Source organism: Rhinoraja longicauda, chromosome 30 (assembly GCF_053455715.1).
Source record: "Rhinoraja longicauda isolate Sanriku21f chromosome 30, sRhiLon1.1, whole genome shotgun sequence".
NCBI classification, from domain to species: Eukaryota; Metazoa; Chordata; class Chondrichthyes; order Rajiformes; family Arhynchobatidae; genus Rhinoraja; species Rhinoraja longicauda.
Window position 1 is genome coordinate 23,123,446 of NC_135982.1, and position 21,988 is coordinate 23,145,433.

A 21,988-nucleotide genomic window follows, 5' to 3' on the forward strand; every position below is an offset into this window, starting at 1 on the left:
AGTGGGCCACACTTCCTGGGGTTAGGATTCGTGCACGGTCTTAACACTTTAAAACTGAAGCAAAGGTACACTCTCTGATAGTCCCACTTAACATCCCTCAGATGATCCATCTACTTTAAAAACTCCTGTTACCTCAAACACTCAATCTAATTGCAATCAATCAATAGACAATAGGTGCAGGGGTAGGCCATTCGGCCCTTCGAGCCGGCACCGCCATTCACCGTGATCATGGCTGATCATGCACAATCGGTACCCCGTTCCTGCCTTCTCCCCATATCCCCTGAGTCTGCTATCATTAAGAGCTCTGCCTCACTCTCTCTTGAAAGCATCCAGAGAATTGGCCTCCACTGCCTTCTGAGGCAGAGAATTCCACAGCTTCACAACTCTCTGAGTGAAAAAGTTTTTCCTCATCTCCGTTCTAAATGGCCTACCCCTTATTCTTAAACTGTGGCCCCTGGTTCGGGACTCCCCCAACATCAAGAAAATGTTTCCTGCCTCGAGCGTGTCCAATCCCTTAATAATCTTATATGTTTCAATAAGATCCCCTCTCATCCTTCTAAATTCCAGAGTATACAAGCCCAGTCGCTCCAGTCTTTCAACGTACGGTAGTCCTGCCATTCCGGGAATTAACCTCATGAACCTACGCTGCACTCCCTCAATAGCAAGAATGTCCTTTCTCAAGTTTGGAGACCAGAAGTGCACACAATACTCCAGGTGTGGTCTCACTAGGGCCCTCTGTATTGCTTCATCTTCCTGGCTTCCCTTGGGATACAAGGACTGAGCTGCCGGGTCAAGCCCAAGATCGCCAGCGACCACTCACATGTACACTGACAACGAGGGACAACGCCTCCATGTGGACCTGGATCATTTTGTCACAATAAAGATGTTGAGTTCACCCTACTGCAAATGTCGGTGTAGTCTTTGTCGAGCCGACACCATACTGCTGGAGAATGCGGGCAAGACTGCATTGGCTACTCAGATGATGGAGAAAACTTCAGTGATCCATGCACATCAGAATGCCAGTGTTTGGCGTGTTCATCCCTTCCGTCAGAAATTCAAGTCGAAGTTCTATAGCACACAATTTTTTTTGAACAAGTCCCAGGATTGTCGCTCAGGGGACTGTGGGGGGGAAATATGACAGTGCCCCTCCCTCGGATGCCGTTCCGATCCTCATCAGCGGCAGACAGGTCAGGAGCGGCCAAACCACAGCACCTGCAAGCTGAGGCCACAGTACCAGATTTGTCCAATTAGCAGAGACAGGGTTGACCCACCTGAACCTCATCAACCTGCTCTTTATAAGCCTAGGTGTCGCAACCAGAGGGGAAAAGGTGAGAGAAAGAGAATGGAGAGGGTAGGAGAGGGTATGAGAGGGCAGGGGGGAGGGGGGGGGGTAGAGGAGGGATGGAGGGGGGAGGAGAGGGGAGGAGAGGGATGGAGAGGGAAGGAGAGGGTAGGGGAGGGATGGAGAGGGGAGGAGAGGGATGGAGAGGGGAGGGTAGGGGAGGGATGGAGAGGGAAGGAGAGAAGGGGGGAGGAGGGAGAGAGGAGAGGAGGGGAGAGGAGAGGGGAGGGGAGAGGGGAGGCTCTATAACTGGTCAGACCGCATTTAGAGTATTTTGAGCATTTTTAGGCCCCATATCTGAGGAAGGATGTGCTGGCGAAGGTCCAGAGGAGGTTAACGAGAATGATCTCAGTCTGAAGAAGGGTCTCTACCTGAAACATTTCCCATTCCATCTCCAGAGATGCTGCCTGTCCTGCTGAGTCTATCTTTGGTGTAAACCAGCATCTGCAGTTCCTTTCACACACAGCTTGGTCATTGTTTCTGTGCCGACTGACCTCGGCTGGCTCTCGGCCCAGCAACATTTTGAAATCAACATTTTGAATCTCCCTTTTAAAATTTATTTAATTTAATATTTGTATTAGCTGTGAGGAGAGGCTAGATAGAGTTGGATTGTTTTCCCTGGAACATCAGAAGTTGAGGGGAGACCTGATAGAAGTATGTAAAATTATGAGAGGCATGGATATAGTGGACAATCAGGACCTTTTTCCCAGGGTGGAAAAGTCAAAGACTAGAGGGCACAGCTTTAAGGTAAGAGGGGCAAACTTTAAAGGAGATGTGCGGGGCAAGATTTTTTTAACTCAGCGAGTGGTGAGTGACTGGAACTCGCTGCAAGGGGTGAAGGCCGCTGTGATAGTGGTGTTTAAGAGCTTTTAGAGAGGCACATGGATACACAGGGAATGGAGGGGTGTGGATCACATGCAGGCAGAGGTGGTTAGTTTAAGTTGCTAAAATGTTAAATTGCTAAAATGTTAAAATGGTAACATTTAAATGGTAAAATTTAAATATTAATGTGCTAAAAAGGACTATGCCTGATTTATGTGGCCCACTATTGACACCTGCTATCTGGACTTAACAGCTTAAAAACACTTACCAGTCTTTGTCTTTCTTCATTGAAGATATCCCTTAAAACCTAGGCCAAACTTCTGATCTCTGCCCCAATAGCTTGCTGCATGGACTGGTGTCAATGTCAAGTCTGTGCAGTGTCTTTGGATGCATCTCTGTGTTATTGGAGCCGTGTACACTGAGGTTATTGAGACAGTGCCGAAAAATAGATGCTTGGTTTATCGTTATGGTCGGCAGGTCCCGACATTTGTGGAGGGGTTTTCTAGAGGGTGTGAGCTGCAGCAGTCTCAGTGTGGGTGTCTGGTCAATCATCCATCGAGATCAGACACATGTTCACAACCTTTCACATTATAGACCGCTTTATAACATAAGAGTCACGCAGCATGGAAATGTGCCCTTTGGCCCAACTCTTCCATGCTGGCGAAGATACCCCGTCTAAGCTATTATTTGCCCCTATTTGGCCCTTATCTCTATAAACCTTTCCTTTGTCCCGCCCCCTCCCCTGACATCAGTCTGGAGAAGGGTCTCGACACGAAACATCACCCATTCCATCTGTCCTGAGATGCTGCCTGACCCACTGAGTTTCTCCAGCATTTTGTGATACCTTCGATTTGTACCATCATCTGCAGTTATTTTCCTACACAACCTTTCCTATCCATGTACCTGTCCAAGAGTCTTTAAAGTGCTGTTATTGCACCTGCCTCAACTACTTCTTCTGGCATGTATCCACCAGACTCTGAGTGAAAAAGTTGCCTCTTAGTGTTGGTTGCACTTCAATGGGTTACACCAGCCTCTGAGTCAGTAGGCGAAGCAAATGTCTGGGTTTCTAATAAAGACTAAGGTGTGCTTCATGAGAGTGAAAGGTACTCCTTCCACTGGCCCGACCCAAAAAGTCATCTGTTCATTCCTTTCACAGATGCTGCCTGACCGCTGAGTTCTTCCAGCACTTTGTGTCTTTTTTCAATTTTTTATTCCTGCTTCCAAATCCCTAGGGGCCCGAGCTGCCTAGCTCTGTAACTCCCACAGGTCTCTGCATTTCTCCAGAATTTACTTTGTCAGAGTGGCCCAAACTGCAATGCTGTTTCTTGTGTCCCCTTCCCGTCTACTTGTCCCCTCAATAGAAACATAGAAAATAGGTGCAGGAGTAGGCCATTCGGCCCTTCGAGCCTGCACCTCCATTCAATATGATCATGGCTGATCATCCAGCTCAGTAACCTGTACCTGCCTTCTCTCCATACCCCCTGATCCCTTTAGCCACAAGGGCCACATCTAACTCCCTCTTAAATATAGCCAATGAACTGGCCTCAACTACCTTCTGTGGCAGAGAATTCCACAGACTCACCACTCTCTGTGTGAAGAAATGTTTTCTCATCTCGGTCCTAAAAGACTTCCCCCTTATCCTTAAGCTGTGACCCCTGGTTCTGGACTTCCCCAACATTGGGAACAATCTTCCCGCATCTAGCCTCTCCAACCCCTTAAGAATTTTATATGTTTCAATAAGATCCCCGCTCAGTCTTCTAAATTCCAGCGAGTATAAGCCTAGTCTATCCAGTCTTTCTTCATATGAAAGTCCTGCCATTCCAGGGATCAATCTGGTGAACCTTCTCTGTACTCCCTCTAAGGCTAGAATGTCTTTCCTCAGATTAGGAGACCAAAACTGTACACAATACTCCAGGTGCGGTCTCACCAAGGCCCTGTACAACTGCAGCAGAACCTCCCTGCTCCTATACTCAAATCCTTTTGCTATGAATGCCAACATACCATTCGCTTTCTTCACTGCCTGCTGCACCTGCACGCTTGCTTTCAATGACTGGTGCACCATGGCACCCAGGTCACGTTGAATCTCCCCTTTTCCTAATTGGCCACCATTCAGGTAATACTCTGCTTTCCTGTTCTTGCCGCCAAAGTGGATAACCTCACATTTATCCACATTATATTGCATCTGCCATGCATTTGCCCACTCTCCTAATCTATCCAAGTCACTCTGCAGCCTCCTAGCATCCTCCTCGCAGCTAACACTGCCACCCAGCTTCGTGTCATCCGCAAACTTAGAGATATTGCATTCAATTCCCTCGTCCAAATCATTAATATATATTGTAAATAACTGGGGTCCCAGCACTGAGTCTTGCGGTACCCCACTAGTCACTGCCTGCCATTCCGAAAAGGACCCGTTTATTCCTATTCTTTGCTTCCAGTCCGCCAACCAATTCTCTATCCACCTCAACACTGAACCCCCAATACCGTGTGCTTTAAGTTTGTACCCCAATCTCCTATGTGGGACCTTGTCGAAGGCCTTCTGAAAGTCCAGATATAACACATCGACTGGTTCTCCCTTATCCACTCTACTAGTTACATCCTCAATGTGTTTGGTCCTGATTTCTTTGGCTTCAGACTCTTTACTGGTGAGGGATAATCTCACAAATATACCAGGGCAAGCATTAAAGCTATGCATAGAACATGTACATAGAACATAGCCCGTGATGTCCATTATGCCAAGTTAAAATAATCTCCTCTACGTGCATGCGATCCATCTCCCTCCATTCCCTGTATATCCATGTATCCATCTAAAAGCCTCTTGAAAGCCACTATTGTATCTTCCTCCGCCATCACCCTTGGCAACGTGTTCCAGACACCTACCACACTCTGTATAAAAAGCCTTACCCCACACACCTCCTGTAAACTTTGCCCCACTCGCCTTAAAGTTATACCCTTCAGATTTTGACATTTCCACCCTGAAAATAAAGTTCTGAATGTCTACCCTATATACGCCCCTCGTTATTTTATATATTTCTATCAGGTCCCCCCTCCGCCTCCAATGCTCCAAGAGAGAACAATGCATGACTCCAATCTCTCTTTGTAGGCAACACCCTCTAATTCAGGCAGCATTCTGGTAAACCTGCGCAGAAAGGAACTGCAGATGCTGGTTTACACCGAAGATAGAGACAAAATGTTGGAGTAACTCAGCGAGTCAGGCAACATCTCTGGTGAAAAGGAATAGATAACTCGCTGAGTTACTCCAACAAGTATAAGAAAATAACTGCAGATGCTGGTACAAATCGAAGGTATTTATTTCACAAAATGCTGGAGTAACTCAGCAGGTCAGGCAGCATCTCAGGAGAGAAGGAATGGGTGACGTTTCGGGTTGAGACCCTTCTTCAGACTGATGTCAGGGGGGCTGGACAAAGGAAGGATATAGGTGGAGACAGGAAGATAGAGGGAGATCTGGGAAGGAGGAGGGGAAGGGAGGGACAGAGGAACTATCTAAAGTTGGAGAAGTCGATGTTCATACCACTGGGCTGCAAACTGCCCAGGCGAAATATGAGGTGCTGTTCCTCCAATTTCCGGTGGGCCTCACTATGGCACTGGAGGAGGCCCTTGACAGAAAGGTCAGACTGGGAATGGGAGGGGAAGTTAAAGTGCCCAGAGTTACTCCAACATCTTGTCTCAGTCTTCTGGTAAACCTCTTCTGGTAAACAAACACAAAAATAAATGCACTTACACACACAGCGACTCTTGGCCGACTAGTTTCAGTTAACTTTTAATGAGATAACAATTATAGCAGGTTACAGAGCCAGACATCTAGTGACCGTATGTAAATGCGAGTACAGGTTCCCATCTACTCTATAATTAACAACATAGCAGAATAAATTATGCAGTGAATTTATATACACACATGCTCAATCAAATTATAACAAGCACAGAAGCTAGGCGACTTATTGCGACAGGGATTAAGGTGGAAAGAAGAGGGTTGAAGAATCTGTGAGCGGTTCAAGGATGAGCTGGGCTGAGAATTTAATGGAACTATGAGGTGCGTCTGACTGAAACTACAGGGTCAGCCGTTGTAATGTGACCGGATTTGCCCAGAAGTTGATTCCCAGATCCTGGAGCTTTTTTAGAAAATTGACATATTTTTCACCAAATGCATTTTAATTGCATTTTGATTTTTCTCTTTCTCGAAACTGGGTTAAGAGTTGACTGGAGGACATTGGAATGAAAGGTCCAGCATCGGAATGGAGGGGGAAAAAACAGCAGGGTAGCATTAAAAAGCAGGAAGCCTACCGCAGATTTCTATTAATTAGCCGTAAAATGTATTGCAACTGTTGAAGCAGAGAGGAGGGGTTGGCGGGAAGTCGCGTGGTTTGGTAGCTTGTGCCTTGTTTCCTACCCAGGGTCACGATTCTCTTTTAAAATTCAAGAACGATGCCACCGAGATACTTCAGTGGAGATTCCAACCAAAGGTGCCAGCGGGCTCCTAGGGGTTGAACTCCCAACCCAGGTCATGCCCAAGGGGCTGTGGAAATAAGAGGGCACTTAGGAGTCATAGAGCTGGATAACCCGGAATCAAGCCCTTCGGCCCATCCTGGGCCAGCCGACCAAGTTGGCATTCTGGATTGGTCCCATTTTCCTCATTTGGCCCAAAGTCCTCTTGGACCATTTAACCCTCTTCCCGAGAGAGACTGTGAGGTGGAGTAGGGGGGGGGGGGGGGTGAGTAGGCGAAGAAGACCAGTCTTCTTTACAAGGAATCAAGTCTCGAAATAAACACTTGATCTCAACTTCAAACAGGCGGATGTAGACGGGGGTGAGGCGGGGGAAACTGCGTTTTAGGTATCAATCAAACTTCTTGGGTCATCGAAACCAAATTGATTTGTGGATTGGTCATGGGAAACTACCTGTAACCATGTTACCACGGAGCCGTCGGTAAATAGGTTGCAGGTTGCATCTTAATGATTACCATGTCCCGGAGTAGAAGAGAGACCTGCCTTGGCCTCTGGAACCCGGGGCTGGGAGCAACGGCGCCTGATTTCCACGCTCCACTTGGCAAGGCAGTGGAGACTTGGTGGGAGGAGCGGGTCTGGGAGCTGTGTGAAGTCAAAGTTGTCTCTCCATGGCGAGGGCAAGAACCGTTTGTTGGCGCTCCTGGAGTGAACTTCCGATAGACAGACAGAAAACATTCCGTCCCTCGCACCTTTCCATCGCCTGTCATTGGGAGTTATTGGGGGGCAAAGTCGAGCGACAGGTTGCCAAACAGTTACCTGAAATTTCCATTAAATTCACTCAGGCCAGAAGGGTCTACAATACACCATAGAAGGGTGGGGAAGCGGAGGAGAGAGAAAGTGTTATTCAATACCTAACATGCCAAAAAATGTCTATAGAGTATCGGTAAAGTTCTGTCGAATGTTTTTTTTTAATTACAGAAAAATGCGTGGAACCCACATCCTGCGAGAGAGGGTTAAACGTCCTCTCCTGGTTCAGCGCCCGAAGCGGGGAAGGAGAAGAGCTTTGCCAAGTTATGATACATCCCGATAGCGCCGTCCCTTTCCGAGAGAGTGCGTCCATCTGTAATGGGCGGAAGCTGGGGACAGGGGCGGCTCAGTGGACTGACTGCCGGGTCACATGGATTACCAAACTCTTTCATTCTGTTAGTCCACAGTCTTTACAAAGAGCCCATCCATCACCGGGGAATGCTGTTCTTGCTTTTGCTGAAGCCAAGATGTGAAATATCCGAGTCCATTTTTATTGAAACAACCTTCTTGGAAACTACAAGCTCCCCCGTGCCACCATCTAGGTGACGCGAAACCCCCCTTTTATGAACGATTCTCTACCTGGACTCAGGGCCGGGTAACAGAGACAGGATACAGCGCGGCTCTGAGACCCACTGTTGACCCACACGGCAATCTCTAAAAAGAGTCCTTCAGAAACAAACTACACGGATAAACTCAGCGCCAAGCGCCACACAGTCAAACAGTTCGACATTTCCTGTAAATCCACGTTGGAATGTTTATATATGTACTTTGAACCCCCCCCCCCCCCCCTCCCATTGACACTTTGCACTCATTAGAATTTAAAAAAAAGATAAAATCACAGACGTTTGCTTGAGACCCCACCCTCCCCAAATCCCAACACACATGTTCTGGGTCTCTCTGCACGGCGCTTTCTTGCAGTCAAGCTGAAGATTGTGTGCTCCAGTAAAGCGGACGTTTCTCTGCACAATCTCCCCTTCCAGCTGAAGGAGCGGAGCCTTCCTTTGACACGGCGGGGATCTCAGTCACTACCTGGATGGGCGAAGCCGGCGAACGGACTGCCCCGGCGTTGTACGCTTGAAGATTGGATTTCGTGCTGGCGAGAGGATGCGTTGGAGCAGATTATTCCCCACTGTCCGGCTCCGGACCTCTCCCCTGTTTTGTCCAGCGCCCATGTGTCCACTGAATTAGTGGCGGGGTGGGGTAGAAGGGTCACAGCACCGCCGCTGGGCTCTGAGTTTGTGCCGAGTCAAGGAGGAAGGGGGGTGGGAGGCAGGGTGCGATTTGAACAGCATTTTTTTAAAAAGTTGACACTCTTACAGAGCTTCCAGTGTGCCGTATAACGGGAGAGGGGCGTTTCTAAGCTGCAAGCATCGGTCGGGACTGGAGATACACGTGTGGTGGGTGGGTCGGCGGGGCGCCGATGGAGGAGGGCGGAGATGGAGAGGTGTCTGGAATTGCCCCGCCGGGTGGGGTGTCAGAGCCGGCCGCCCGCACGCCCGGACACAGGTTCGCTCGGGGAGGTTGAGCGGAGCCCGCCGGCTCTCAGTAAGCTTGGCCCGTCTCGACCTGCAGTAAACCCAGGACAGCGGAGTGCTCGCTCAGCTTCATCCGCCTCTGCGTGGACAGGCTCACGTTCTTGGTCAGATAATCCACCGCACCTTGGGGGGAGAGAGAGCGGAAGATGCATCAGGGTAAACAAACACCGAGCAAATACACCAGACCTTCATAAGCACTTACCTTGTAGGAGCAGAATTAGGCCATTCGGCCCATCAAGTCTACTCCGCCATTCAATCAAGGCTGAACTATCTTTCCTTCTCAACCACATTCTACTCCCTAGCGTTTGAGACTCATTGAGGAGGCGCTGTGAACTGTTTTGTATGTGCTGTTGTGTTTGTATGCTACTGTATGTTTCATTTTTTCCTTAGTACCTAATCAGATGTACAGCACTTTGGTCAACGTGGGTTGTTTTTAAATGTGCTATACAAATAAAATTGACTTGACTTGACTTCTCCCCGTTACCCCTGACACCCATACTAATCAAGCTTCCATCAATCTCCACCTTAGAAATATCCATTGACTTGGCCTCCATAACCTACTGTGAAACATAGAAAATAGGTGCAGGAGGAGGCCATTTGGCCCTTTGAGCCAGCACCGCCATTCATTGTGATCATCCACAATCAGTAACCTGTGCCTGCCTTCTCCCCATACCCCTTGATCCCACTAGCCCCCAGAGCTCTATCTAACTCTCTTTTAAATTCATCCAGTGAATTGGCCTCCACTGCCTTCTGTGGCAGACAATTCCACAAATTCACAACAAATTCCACAAATTCACCACCCTCTGACTAAAGAAAGTGCATTAGGGTAAACAAACACTCCCTCGTCCCGTCCCCTGCCCACGACAACTGACAGTGTGACTCGTTTCAAAAACACGGTCAGAGGTCCCAAGGTGCAAGATTTGCCACCGGCCGCTGACCCCGGTAAGAAGTGCCGGCGTCCCGTGTGGGAATGCCCAGGGTTTCTCAGCCGGGTGTTTCTGAACAAGCCCTAAAACCCATCTCCCGGCCGTGCATCCAGACACGGTTTATTCATGAGCACGGTTGAAGGTTGGGAACCTTGACCACCCCGTGAGCAAGGTGTTGCTGTCCGATGGGCAGGGCTTGCTCTGACCCGCTCCACATTGGCCCTGAGAATACAAAACCCCTTGGCAAAGGTCGGGGTTGAAAGTGTTCCAGTTTCGGGACAGGGGCTGAAGGCTTGGTGAACAAGGAAGGTTCAAAGAATGGTCCCGAGGAGGTGAGAGTGAGAATTCAAGTGTCAAGAGTGTCAATCCTTGTGGTGCAGTACAGTGGCGCAGCGGGAGAGACCCGGGTTCGATCCTGACTATGGGTGCTGGTTGTACGAGTTTGTACATCCTCCCGTCGCTGGTTGGCGCGGGCTCAGTGGGCCAAAGGGCCTGTTTCCACACTGTATCTCTAAATTAATGGTTCATATGTACATGGGGACAATTAAATTTTTACTTGCAGCAGCACAACAGGCCTGTAAACACAATACACACAGGTATAATAAACATAATAAATTGATAACCTCAAAACTAGTGGAAATAATAACAGTAAAATCCTTAGTGCAACCAAAGACAGTCCATTCCTCACAGTTGAGGTTAGTGTTCAAGAGTCTGATTGATGGTTGTTGGGAGGAAGCTGTACTGGGGCAGAAAGCACACCCTCCAAAAGGGGGCAAGGCGGAGAGTTGAGGGTTGCAGACTGGATTGATTTAAGGAAATTAGGAGGGTGAGATCTCAAATGAGAACAGTTTCTGCCATTCTGAAGTCTGATAGTGCGTGTCATTTCGGGTTGGGACTCTTCCTCTAAAGTTTGAAGGGTCCCGAACCGAAATGTCACCTGCCCATTTCCCTCCACAGATACTGTCTGACCCACTGAGTTACTCCAGCACTTTGTATTTTGCTCGATTCCAGTCTGTTAGTGCGTGGCTGAGGGAAGTGCTCCAGGACTGTTTAAGCACCCTGGCCTCGCCAGATGCAGTCACTAGATGGTGATCAGGCACTGCAGTGTCGGCCAGAGACAGAGCGTGCAGCCCAGCCAAAGGCAGTGGTGGATTGGGAGATTCAACTCATGAGAGCTTGTTGCTGACTTTGATTAAATTCCCAGCAAATAATTGCAAAAAAATCTATGAGAAAGCCATGCACAATCCCCAGCAGGTTTGCTCCTGAGCAAAAACACCAGAAGTGCTGGAGTGACTCAGGGGTCAGGCAGCATCTGCGGAAGGAATGGGCAGACAGTGTTTCAAGTTGGGACCCTTCCTCTAAAGTCTGAAGAAGGGTCATGTTCGTAAGTTCATAAGTTATAAAAGCAGAATTAGGCCATTCGGCCCATCAAGTCCCAAAGTGTCACCTGTCCATTTCCCTCCACAGATACTGCCCGACTCACTCGGTGCAGAACTGTGTTTTGCTAAAGATTCCAGATTCTTGTGTCTCCAAGTTTTCTCCTGAGACACTGCTCCCACCCCCTTTACCCCCCCCCCCCCCCCCCCATCTCTCACACATATTTCACATTCTAAGGGTGAATATATGGCATAGGAAGTTTGCATTGTCTTAAGGTTCAGAAGTGAGCGAGGAGCCCCCAGTTCCAGACCTCGGGCTTTGAGAGCGCAGTGATGTGCTCCTGTATTTAAATATGCTCACTTGACTCGCATCGGATAATGGTTACTCTCTGTTCATTACCTCTCCGGTTACCCTGCCAATAACTGTTGTGTGCAAAGCTGGCACGCCAGACAATCATGCCTGCTAAGTAAACAACATTTTCAGCTTGAAGAGCTTGTCATCTCTTTGCCCCAAAGGGGGAGCGGTGTTCGATGGAAAGCCTTATTACCGAGCTGTCATTTCTATTTAAATTCACTTCATGGTCTCGCACAAAGTCTTTGATATTCCTTGGCACCGGGGCTGGAGATGGGGGGTTGGCTAATTAATGTGCTGAGCATGCTCGGTAGCCCAGTGAATGTACCATGGCATGGCTGTATCTCATAGCTCCCAGCAGCCCCTTCTTCCCACTGGACGTTACCTATCACCTTCCATCTCTGGGTTGGGGATTTGGTAGGCCGAATAAATCGAGAATTTAGACACGAGGAACGGCAGATGCTGGTTTACATAAAAAGACACAAAGTTCTGGAGTAACTCAGCGGGTCAGGCAACATATCTGCAGAACATTGATAGGTGACATTTCAGGTGGGGACCCTTCTTCAGACTGACTGTAGTAGAGGGGAGAAAGCTGGAAAAGAGAAGTGGGGGTGAGACAAAGCCTGGCTAGTGATGTGGATGCACATGGGGGGGGGGGGGGGGTGGTCGAGGGGGATCTGCTAGATGGATGGACAAAGGCCAGAGATGAGAAGACAGTGAGAGGAGATAAGGCAGTAATTTGTTTTGCAGTCTTCTCCATGGACAGACCAGCTATCGGATGTCAGGGTTGGGATGCCCACAATGGGGAGTCTAGACACTGATTACAGAGTGCCGGAGTTCAGTTTTGGTAACAGGATGTGCAGAATGTGATTCTGCTGTGCTTTTGTCACATGTTCTGGCTGTCACTGGCAAGCTCATCCCATCACCATCCCAAGTGAATGGCAGACTATTTAGGGTTAAATGAGGAGCAAGTCCTTCATTCGAACAGTGTCTACTGACAGCATTATTGAGGGCACTCTGCAGATGTATTTGGTCAGTGCTATATTTGGTCAGGTTTCATTTTGTTTATTCATTTACAGGATGTAATTGTTGCCGGCAGGCCCAGTATTTATTACTCAGCCCTCTGTGCTAAACGTTATGTAGGAGATATCAAAGTCAAAGCTGGTCCAAAGGCTTCTTTGTGACCGTTGAGGCACCTTGGCTGCAGAAACATATGGAAATTCAAGAAACTACAGGCGCTGGAATCTTGAGCTAAACACAGAGTGCAGGAGGAACTCAGTAGGTCAGGCAGCATCGCCGCAGGGAAATGGGTAGGCGATTTAAAGAATCTGGACCCTGAGAGAGCACGGGCACGTAGAGAGAGCACGGTGGTACTGGAGAGTCGGTTTGGGCACAGGCCATAATTAGAAGGTGGAGATGTGTTGGGTGAAGATAGACAACAGTTATAGGATGAATAACTGTTGGAATAACTGCAGCCTGTTGGTTACTGGAGTTCAGACTCAAGGCTGCAGCTGCAGAGCGTCTAAATGCCGACTGTGGTACTAGGGTTAGACACAGTGCTGGACTAACTTGGCGGGTTAGTCAGCATCTCTGGAGAAAAAGGATAGGTGATGTTTTGGGTCAGGACCTTTCTTCAGTGTCTGGATGGGGACCGTGGTTCCAGACTCTCTACCAGTAGCCTGAGATCATGGTTATCTTGACACTGACTGTAGTTGCAGGGTGCTGGTTTGAGAACATGGGTGTAGAGTGTCCAGAACGAGACTGTGGCGTTACAGTACTGCATCCAGTTTTGAGCATGACATCTTGGGGAAGATATATCAGTCTACGCTGAACAACTGCTGATGGTTCCGGAGTAAGTCTGAGTCATTTGGGGCTCAGTACATCTCAGATTTATCCATGGTGAAAAGCACACTGCACAGTCCTTCTTTACTGGGCCTTCCCTTGAGCCCAGCAGTGGACCAGTGACAGGCTGAGGAAAGGGATCAGGTTCACATTGCATTTGCCCTCAGCTTTACACCAGGGAGAGTGGCCACCCCATACAGCTGAGTCTGTGGTAGAGGGTCAGTGTGTGACAGTGCACGACTCACTTGATGTTAGAACATAGAACAGTGCAGCACAGGAACAGGCTCTTCGTGGGTTTCCACCACATTATAAAAGATGTGCGGGTCTGTAGGTTAATTGGCCGCTGTAAATTGCCCCTCGTGTGCAGGGAGTAGATGAGAATGTGGAATAACATAGAACTAGTGTGAATGGGTGATCGATGGTCAGTGTGGATTCAGTGGGCCAAAGGACCTGTTTCCATTGAATGTGGCGGGCTTTCCTGCATGGATTTGGTGGGTGTGCCTGTTTTCATGCTTCAATCAATCAAGTGCGGCACAATTCCACCAGAATGATCCGGGGGCTTAAAGGGTTAAATGTTGAGGAAGAGGCGACTGGTGAGAGAATGACCTAATGCAATAGTTTAAAATAATAATTAGGATTCAGTGGGGTGGACTGAGTCTGAGTCATACAGAATGGAAACAGGCCCTTCAGCCCAACTTACCCATGCTGACCGAGATGGCCTATCTATACTAGTCCCACCTGCCTGCATTTGGCCCATATTTCTCTAAACCTTTGCTATCCATGTCCAAATGTCTTTTAAATATTATAGTACCTGCCTCACCTACCTCCTCTGGCAGCTTGTTCCGTATACACACCACCCTTGATGTGAAGAAAAGTTGCATCTCAGGTTCCTATTAAATGTTTTCCCTCTTACCTTAAACCTATGCCCTCTGGTTCTTGATTCTCCTACTCTAAGGAAAAGACTGTACATTCACCCTATCCCCCTTTTCATCTTATGCACCTCTATAAGGTCACACCTCATCCTCCAATGCTCCAGGGAATATAATCCTAATCTGCTAAACCTCTCCCTATTGCACAGGCCCTCAAGTCCAGGCAACACCCTCGTAAATCTTCTCTGCACTCCTTCCAATTAAATAACGTCCACCCTATAGCAGGGTAACCTAAACTGAACACAATACTCCAAATGCGGCCTCACCAGCGCCATGTACAACTGTAACAAAACATCTCAACTTCTATACAGATGTTTCCCGACTAACGATGCTTCGACTTGCGATATTTCGACTTTGCAATGGTGCAAACGGCAATGAGCCGTAGCTCGCTTCCGGCCACGTGATCAGGTGTATTAAATGTATTGCAACGTACGATATTTTCGGTTTACGATGGATTTCACCGAACGTAACCCCATCATAAGTTGAGGAGCACCTGTACTCAATATCTTGACTGATGAAGGCCAATATATTGCAAGCCTTCTTGACTACCTTATCTACTTGTGACACCACTTTCAAGTGCACCACTTTCATCTGCACTCCTAGATTCCTCTGCTCTACTACATTCCCAGGGCTCTGCTGTGCACTGTGTAGGTCCTGACCTTGTTTGACTTCACAAAATGCCTTGCGTTTTGCAACATTTTGCGTTTATCTGCATTAAACTCCATTAACCATTCCTCAGCCCATTTGCCCAACTGATTAACATCCTGCTGTAATTTTTGATAACTGTCTTTGCTATCTATGCTACCACCAACTTTAGTGTCATCTGCAAACTTACTAATCATGCCTTCTACATTTGCTTCAAAATTGTTGATACAAACCACAAACAGCAATGGACCCAGCACTGATCACTGAGGTACATCACTTGTCACAAGCCTCCAGTCCATATGCCAACCTTCCGCCATCATCCTCTACTTCCTTCCATGGGGCCAGCTAGCTCTCTCTGGATCTCATGTGATCCAACATTCCAGAGCAGCCTACCTTGCGGAACCTTATCAATGCCTCATCGACCTTTTTAGTTACAACTTCAAAAAACTCAATCAGATTCGTGAGACGCTATCTTCAACAAAACCATGCTGATTATGCTTAATCAGCCCATGTCTATCCAAATACATATGTATCTTATCCCTCAGAATACTCTCCAGTAACTTACCTACCACAGATGTTAGGCTCACTGGTCTACAATTCCCAGGATTTTACTTGCAGTACTTCTTACATAGAGGTATAACATTAGTCACCCACCGGTCTGCCGGCACCTCACCCGTGTCTAATGATGATGTAGATATCTCAGCGAGGGTGACTGCAATTTATTCTCTAGCTTCCCACAGTCCCTCAAATATATCTGATCAGGCCTGGGAGGTTTATCTACCTTCATATGGCTTAGGACATTCAGCACCTCCTCGACCATTGTACAGACTGTTCCCAGAACATCTCTATTAACTGTCCCATCTTGCCCATCTCCTGTGGCTCCACACAGAAATGACCGCTTTGGTTTCTGAGGGGGCCTGTTCCCTCTCTAGTTAACCTCTTTCCCTTAATGTACTCATAAAATCTCTTTGGATTTTCCTTAATATTATCTGCCAGAGCTATTTCATTTCCCTTTGTGCCCTTCTAATTTCTGGAGAAATTTTCCCCTCAGTTAGGGAAAATCCACAGCAAGGGTGTTTGGGATTGGGGCCAGGAACTTGGCAACAAAATGTGAAACACATTTTCACACGACAGGTAATGGAAATCAGAATTCCTGACCGCAGCTCAGGATATATTGGGGATCAGCTGAAGTTTACAAGGCAGAGATGTACAGATTGTTGTTGATTGAGTGCATTAAAGGATAGAGAGCACAAGTGGAATAATTAGGCCTCTGGCCTGTTATTATGAATTATTTAAAAATATATATACATTATCTGTGTGTATTGTATTTACAGGCCTGTTCAGCTGTGGCAAGTAAGAATTTCATAGTTCCATACAAATGACAATTAAACACTCTTGACTCTTGATCCACCGGTGTTTATATTTCTTATCTTTAACAACCATCCAGCCATTACCTAATTGAATGGCGCAGCAGAGTCAAGGGCGAGTGACCCAGTGCCTTTCCTATAAGGTTCTGGTTCTGATCCAGTAGAACCTGTGGAAATTGGTTGAGGATCGAAATTGGACTTCACTAAGATGTTGCCCGCAGTTAAATAACTCCTCCGACAGTCAATCATCGTCTTTCTGATCAGTGGCGTTTAGAGTTTAGAGATAAACATGGAAACAGGCCCTTCGGCCCACTGAGTCCACGCTGACCATTGAACACCCATTCACACTAGTTCTATGTTATTCTACTTTCTCATCCACTCTCAAAATATAACGGGCAATTTTACAAAGGCCGTTTAACCTACAAATCCGCATGCCTTGAGATGTGGAAGGAAACCAGAGCACCTGGAGGAAGTCCACATGGTCACAAGGAGAACATGCAAACTTCACACAGGCAGCACCCCATGGTTCTGATCGAACCATGGTCTCTGGCGCTCTAATTTAGCATTTGGTGATGTTTGAATAACAGCAAAGGCGAGATTGTCCTGGACACGTAAAGATGGACCTCCAGGGTGAGTCCAAGTTCATGTGGAGTCAGAGCAATGGGGTGGTGGGAGGGAGGGAGGGAGGGAGGGGTTGAGGATGGGGCACAAACAGATCTGTGGTAAGTTGAACGTTTCATGTCCTGGAGGTGTGCAAAAGCACTGCTCCTGGGAAGAAATATCACGGCTTATGAGAAGTGTCCAGGCTGTGGTTTTGATGGGGGCTGGTCTTGGGGGATTGCACACATAAATATCTGAAGGTAGCCACACATGTTCTCAAAACACCATGCAGAACCCTGGTACTACAAACATAAGAAGAGAAAGTAAGTAGGAGCCGGAGAGTAGGCCACTCGGCCCCTCAAGCCTATTCTGCTGTTCAATTGGACCCCTGCCCTCAATGCCTCCTGTCCGTTGGTTCCCCATGTCCCTCAATTCCTCAGACTTTCATAAAAATATCCATTTCCTCTTTAAATAACCCCAATATTCCAGCCTCCACAACCAGGATAGAGAATTCCACAGATTCACCTCCCTTCTTGAGAACATGTTTCCATGCACCACAGTTTTAAATGAGCACCCAAGGACCTTTTACTAATAAAACTGACAAAAACATTGACCTTTTTATTGTCAACATTTTTTGGAGGAGGGTAGAATCATCTTCCGTAGCCAAAATACATTGCCTGAAAACAGATTCAGCAGTAACTTTCAAAGGGGAATTGTATAAATAGTCAAAAGGCAATATTTTTCAGAGCTAGGTGAAAGAAATATTGAAGCGATTGGAAGGTTCGGCTGAACTTTCAAAGAGCTAGCACAGGCACGATGGGCTGATTGGCTACCTCCCCTTGTGTGCTAATCTATGGTGATTCTGAAATGCACAGGTAAATTGGCAGAATGGTGCAGAGTCTGTGGCCAGGCCATGTGTAAAGGGTGTGACTGACTGCCTGCCCCTGGGCGTTCGGTATTGGTAATAGACGATAGCAGTATTTATTCGAGATTTATATCAACTACACATGTCCGTTCACATCCAGAGGCAAGTGTGGGGAGGTCAGAGGGCAGTGCAGCGCCTGGTGAAAGGGAAAGCTGCTATTGATCCAGCCAGCTCCTGCAGAAGGTTTCAATTTAACGGCAGGAGCTAAAGACATTAGGAGCGGCTGCAGAGGGAGCGTGGAGAATCCATGCTGGGGTCGGAAAGGACAGTACAAGGGCAGGACAACGAGGATGGTGGGGGGAGTGGGGGAGGGAAGGAAGAACCTCTGAACCCATCAAGGACAAGAGCTGTGTCACCAGGAAGCTGCGATTAGTTTAACATCCGAGCTGCAAACAGAACTGGTCAGCGGAGTTTGCAGTTCCATCACTGGCTGGGAATCCGTTCCTTCTGCATAACCGTAATATCAATATTGTATCAGATTCCAAAGCTAATGTCTATCCCATCAAACATTACATTACATGCCAGAACTTTGAAACAAATGCAAAGCCATGGTGACTTCACCCTTGATTGATGGTTCCATTTTAGCTTTGCATTTGGAGATAATTTTCTCTCTCAAACACACACACAAACACACACACATACGCATGCTCGCTTGTATGCACACACACATGCAGACGCACAGACACACACAAATGCACGCACACAGACACACGCGCACATGCAGACGCGCACACACACACAAACACAGGCGAATACAAACACACACAGGCACACAAACACACACGCGTACACAACACACATACGCACACGTGAACATACACACTCTCTCAAGCACCCCTCAAAATAATTCCAATATAACACACTGCTCCAGATAACACTGAAACAATTGATTCATTCAACTGATCTGACCTTAGGTGACATGGTCAGTAAGTTTGTTTGGTGACACTGAAATGAGTGGTAGAGAGGACAGTGAACAAGGTTATCTACAATGACAGCGAGATCTTGATTAACTGAGCCAATAAGCTGTGGAATGGTGGAAGGAGTTTAATTCAGGTAAACAGGAGTTGTTGCATTTTGGTAGGACGAACCGGAGCAGGACTTGCACAGTAAATGGGAGGACATTGGGTGGTGTTTTAGAAAAAGAGAGATCTAGGTAGATAGGCATCCAGTTGAATGAAAGTGGCGACACAGTTAGCTGGGATGGTGAGGAAGGTGTTTGGGCCGCTAGTCTTCATTAGCCAGAGCACAGTAGTTGGGATGTCATGTTACAGCTGCACGCGATGTTGGTAAGGCCACATTTCGAGTACTGTGTACCGTTCTGGTCACTCTGCTATGGCAAGGATATCATTAAACTATAAAGGGTGCAAAAAAGACGTGAGGATGTTACCATGTCTGGGGGGTTTGAGTTAAAAGGAGAGGCTGGATAGGCTGGGTCTTTTTAGTAGGTTGAGGGGTGACCTTTTAGAGGTTTATAAAATCAGGAGGGCCATGAACAAGTGAATAGCCACAGTTTGCTCCCTAGAGTCTGCGAGTCTAAACCTAGAGGGCATAGATTTAAGGTGAGAGGGGAAAGATTTAAAAGAGACTTTTAAAGGGGCAACTTTTTCCACACAAAGAGTGGTGCACACATGGAACAAGCTGCCAGAGGAAGTAGTAGACAATTACAACATTTAAAAGACACTTGGACAGGTACATGGATAGAAGATGCAGGGAGCTGCAGATGCTGGTTTACAAAAAAAGACACAAAGTGCTGGAGTAACTCAACAGGGCAGACAATATCTCTGGACAATAGACAATAGGTGCAGGAGTAGGCCATTCAGCCCTTCGAGCCAGCACCGCCATTCAATGCGATCATGGCTGATCACTCTCAATCAGTACCCCGTTCCTGCCTTCTCCCCATACCCCCTCACTCCGCTATCCTTAAGAGCTCTATCCAGCACTCTCTTGAAAGCATCCAACGAACTGGCCTCCACTGCCTTCTGAGGCAGAGAATTCCACACCTTCACCACTCTCTGACTGAAAAAGGAGAACATGGAGAGGTGATATTTCAGATCAGGACCCTTCTTCCAACTGACAGGACAGGTTTGGAGTGATATGGGCAAGTGAGACTAGCTTTGTTAAGCAATGTAGTCAGCCTGGATAAATTGGGCCTGTTGTCGTGCTGCATAACTCAAGACATCACTAAATGCAACTCTCTCCAATGTAATACATCCATCAGTATCACACTGACACCCATCGCTGTAGGTCTGCCAGTGTACACTGCCCCAGTCACCACAATGTATCTTGGTAGCTGGTAAATCTGGCGGCTCCATTGGCTGGAGACAGAGCAGAATGCTGAACTTGTTCTTGCAAAATCTTGGATGCTGAGATATTTCAGATGTTCCAGGGCAATTTTGTGGGCAGGAGTGGGTGTCATGGAGTGGGAGATCAGGGATAGGATGGAGGCAAGTTGGGCCCTGCTTAATGTTCAGTCTTCTCTGGATTGTGGCTGGACGTGGTCAGTGCCTTTGATGAGGGGCCCTCTGGTCAGATACCCACCAGGACATGCCCCTCCATCTGCCTGATGCACCAGTGCTGGCTGGGGGTGCTGAGCAGCTGAGTATATTCACAATGGGCACACACCCTCCCCAGTGGGGCAGTGATCAGAGAATATGGGGCTGGTATCCCTCCTGCTCTCTGTTGGTTGAGGTAGACGCTGCACGGACCATCGATCTACGAGAAGCTCCGCCGTGTGTGACGTGGAGACGGGTCATCAGTCCCACCCTCCCACTTTGCTGCCCTCGCCCCCACCCATGCCCCTCACCCCTCCCTGCGGTCGTTTCAGCAGGCAATGCTTACTCTGTCCGTACTGGGCATACTGGTAGCCAGGCACGGGGTCCATGCTGTATCCAGAGGTGCTGTAGGCGGGCGTGCAGTAGGACTGAGAGGTTGGCAGGCTCTCCACGGCCTTGATAGAGTCGACGCGCTGGCTGCAGCTGGCGGACAGTGGGTTCGAGGTGTCCAGGCCCCCGTGCAGCGGCGAGATGGAGAAGTCATGCTGCGGCTGAGTAGAGACGGCAGCAGGATTGCTCAAGATGCTCATCACCTGTGGACGTGAGGGCGGAGAGAGAGAGAGAGAGAGAGAGAGAGAGAGAGAGAATCAGAGGGGGTGGTCAGTGGGAAGACAGAGACGCAGACGAGCGGTGGGGGAGGAAATGATTGGTGGTGCGGGGTGGCAACGGAGAATGGGATTTATAAAGGGAAAGGAGAAATGCAGATTAAAGGGAGGAGGGGAGGTGGGATTAAGGTAGGTTGAGTGGGGGGAGATTTATCAGGGGGTGAAAGAGAAGAAGGGGAAAGAGGGGGGAGATAGGAGGAGAGGGGATAGCGGTACTGGTGGGTTGAACACAGGGGAAAGCGAGGGTTCACACATTATTATTGCCACCCCAACCAGGTGACATTGGGCGGCACAGTGGTGCAGTTATAGAGCTGCTGCCTCACACCGCCAGACATCCGGGTTCGATCCTGATCTCGGGTGCTGTCTGTGTCCCTATGACTGCGTGGGTTGCCGCCAGGTATTCTGGGTTTTCTCCCCCATCCCAAAGCGTGTGGGTCTGTTGGTTAATTGGCCTCTGTAAAATGTCCCTCGTGCGTAGGGAGTGGAAATGAAAGTGGGATAACGGAGAGCTTGTGTGAAAGGGTGATTGGCCTGGACTTGGTGGGCCGTGTGGCCTGTTTCCATACAGTATCATTCGATCAAAAAAAACCCCAGCGTTAAGCTGGTGCTCTGGTTAAGCAGATGGTCAGCTCCCTCAGCCCAGGCTCCAGCTCCCACAACCACCCACGCCCGCTCACACTCGTCCCATGTTATTCCACATTCTCATCCACTTGGGATGAGAATGGCTGAGACTTGGGTGGGGAACAGCTGAGGGGAGACTGGATGGTAAATGTTGGGAGGATGGCAGGGTGAACGCAGGGATGGAGGGGCTGTGGGTGGGATGGGGAGGAGGGAGAAAGGGCAAACTGGGATGGGTAAATGGTTGCTGGGAAAATGGTTGTTGGGATAGGGTGACAGGAATGGGA

At 48.2% G+C, this 21,988-nt stretch overlaps 1 protein-coding gene and 1 long non-coding RNA gene across 5 annotated transcripts in view; one reads left to right on the forward strand and one right to left on the reverse strand.

The window, feature by feature from the left end:
• Nucleotides 1–9,388, forward strand: part of LOC144608146 (uncharacterized) — a 45,544-nt gene extending 36,156 nt beyond the window's left edge. Inside the window, exon 3 of the long non-coding RNA XR_013549170.1 lies at nucleotides 7,601–9,388. This is a non-coding gene — a long non-coding RNA (uncharacterized LOC144608146). The remainder of the gene's footprint in view (nucleotides 1–7,600) is intronic.
• The window catches only part of LOC144608145 (paired box protein Pax-7), a 126,273-nt gene continuing 110,211 nt past the window's right edge, over nucleotides 5,927–21,988 (reverse strand). For all 4 annotated transcript variants that reach the window (XM_078425558.1, XM_078425560.1, XM_078425559.1 and 1 more), the window contains 2 exons: nucleotides 20,765–21,011; nucleotides 5,927–9,087 (listed from right to left, as the gene is read on the reverse strand). In XM_078425558.1, the coding sequence (XP_078281684.1) occupies nucleotides 8,972–9,087; nucleotides 20,765–21,011 (363 nt within the window). In that variant the 3' untranslated portion in view covers nucleotides 5,927–8,971. The remainder of the gene's footprint in view (nucleotides 9,088–20,764; nucleotides 21,012–21,988) is intronic.